The 2,607-nt window shown below is 33.3% G+C and overlaps 1 protein-coding gene across 1 annotated transcript in view; it reads right to left on the bottom strand.

The window, feature by feature from the left end:
• Nucleotides 1-1,469: 1,469 nt before the first annotated feature.
• The window catches only part of LOC108760590 (ceramide kinase), a 28,109-nt gene continuing 26,971 nt past the window's right edge, over nucleotides 1,470-2,607 (bottom strand). The window contains exon 4 of the mRNA XM_018506633.1: nucleotides 1,470-1,676. Within this exon, the coding sequence (XP_018362135.1) occupies nucleotides 1,470-1,676 (207 nt within the window). The remainder of the gene's footprint in view (nucleotides 1,677-2,607) is intronic.

Here is a 2,607-nt window from a genome sequence, read left to right as displayed (position 1 = left end):
TATATATATATATATATGTTATATGTATACATTTAAGTAACAAAAATAATTGCCACGCTTATCACTTATCGCTTCGAGTGTGTAGGCTTTGAAACATTTTAAGTACAAAACGTAGAAGTATAATCGGCTTATCGTTGGTTTCTGCGTAGCAAGGAGACCACGAATAAATGCAGTCTCTATTTCGGTTTTTAGCCGATATCTAACAAATATGCGCGTAATAAATACGAAACAGTGGTTTCGTGCAGGAAAACGTGCAGATGGTAATTTTAATTGAAATCCGTTTGAACTTTTAAACAATCACGCAATCAAAACCGAGCAAACGTGTCTCGTCAATTTATATATATTTATACATAATATTTTTTTTGCATTAACGTGTAAGAAAAAAATATCATCGACGCACATAAAATTAATTTGAGCATCATTGCAGTTTGTGTCGCGCCGACAAGTGGAATGTTCAACGTATATTCTCGAAAAGCACATCAATTGTCAAATAGTCGTCAAATGCAATGATAAAGGAAGTTGTATAAATAATTCCTGTGCGCGAAACGAATTATACAGTAAATCGAGATGATGTAAGCTCGCGCTTTTTCATCAATCACCTGGATGCCCAATAGTCGTCCGATTTCGGTCGATGTCACAATCAACATTTGCAAAATTCTCTTTTTGTAACTTTAGATTGAATAGCAATTTTATTTATACTACCAATCTAGAGTTAAGAGAATTTTGTAATATTATTAACTATTCTATATTACATTATAGTTATTTAATTTTTAACGTCAGATTAATCGCTATGAATCAAACTTACTTCAAATAAAATGTATAAAACTGTAAACGCGCCACACTTAGATAAAGTGTTACAAATAAGTAAAGAAACGCCAAATACAATGTAGTGGCTGAGGTGATATTTTTCACAATAAGTTCTTTGTGGTGTTTCAAAATGCTTATTAGCATCATTCTTAAATTGACGATCAATTTAATTTATTATTTTAACTTCAGTTAACGATTGCGTGTAACAATATTTGACATTTCTTTACTTGTTTGATTTATTCATATATATAACGGTATCGTGTAACTTATTAAAATTTTACAAATTTTATTTATCGCTGCAACTATAACAAAATCAAGAATAACTTATCAACAATTAAGAAATAATATGTGGAAGAGCGTATTCACGCGTGAAATTATTTTTGCGTTGGATGTACTTGGAAATGTTGAATTGAAGAAAAAAATTGTTCGTTTTTTTTTAATTAGCAATCCTTGTAAAAAAAATTTTCAGTATCTCTCATAATACTTTCACGAATTTGTCGTATTTTAAATTTATTTAAAAGATTTCTCAAAAGAAATGTTTTAAAATTGATAAAAAACTGATAAATTTTCTAAAAAAATGTAAAATTATACACAAATTATAAAAAAAATCTGGAATTTTTATATAAAAATTGAAAAAGAACGAACGACTTTTTTGATCCATTTCAAACGTAAGATATTATAATCATAGGGCAAGACAAAGGAACTTTGCGGCTTCGAAAGTTGGTCGCGAATGGAATCTGTAGCCTTGAAAGACCGGTCGTTCGACGACCTTGTTCTAACTCGTTCACGTAGAACAGCTGAGGCACGTCGGGTCTCGAGACGATTCCTGAGTCCGTCTCGTGTAGACCTTCAGTAATTGGCAGTGTACCCTACACAAATATTTAGCAACGTGAGGTGATGCTTTCTGTACAAATTTAGAGATACCGAGATTATGTCGCAAGAGCGCCACGAGGCGGGACAGCTATATTGTACATAAATTTCGTGTACGTGGCTCACATATTCGAATTTTAGATAAAATAAAAATTTAAATGTGCGATCAGGAGAGAGTTAAAATGGAGACTCTAAAGCCGCGTATACACCTAGCGAACGAACACCGAACGAACAGCGAACGCGAACATTCGGACATTTGCGTTCATGTTCGTAGTTCGTGCGTACATTTTTCTCGATTGCATCGAACACGAGTCGAACACCCATTCGATCTTGATTCGGTGTTCGGGTCATTGTTCGCTATAACCTTATTGCTTGTGAGTTTTGTGACAATTAATGTTTTTATTTTATAACTAATATTTTGTAAATCACATAATTACATTTAAATTTGTGCTGTAAATATATACACAGAGATAAATTTCCCAAGCAGTACATTTTTTTAATTTATTGTGATACAATATATGTTTAGGATTCCACAATAGTTCACGTTCTTTATACCTGTAAGAAATTATTAGTTTTATAATCTCTTCTTCAGTCCACTCCATAGTATTTACGCAATCTTTTTCGAAAAGACCAATACGATAATCTTTATTTAAAGTTTTCAACTTTATGATACAGAATATTAGTACAGAAAAGCACAGAAAAGGTTATGATGATTCAGGCGAACAGCCAAATAGCGAACACGTGATTTGCACGTCTACACCGAGCACGAACCGCGCACGAATTGTCTTTGATGTACCGCTTCATGAGGGAACCGAGTCGAACGCGAATCGAATGTTCGATTCTTATTTGCTTTGACGTATACATCTGCTGAACGCAACCAATGAACGTTCGCGTTCGCTGTTCGTTCGGTGTTCGTTCGCTAGGTGTATA

The sequence above is a fragment of the Trachymyrmex cornetzi genome, unplaced genomic scaffold (genome assembly GCF_001594075.2).
Source record: "Trachymyrmex cornetzi isolate Tcor2-1 unplaced genomic scaffold, Tcor1.1 scaffold229, whole genome shotgun sequence".
NCBI lineage: Eukaryota > Metazoa > Arthropoda > Insecta > Hymenoptera > Formicidae > Trachymyrmex > Trachymyrmex cornetzi.
The sequence above is the reverse complement of the archived record's forward strand: the minus strand, read 5'-3'. Positions and strand labels throughout refer to the sequence as shown.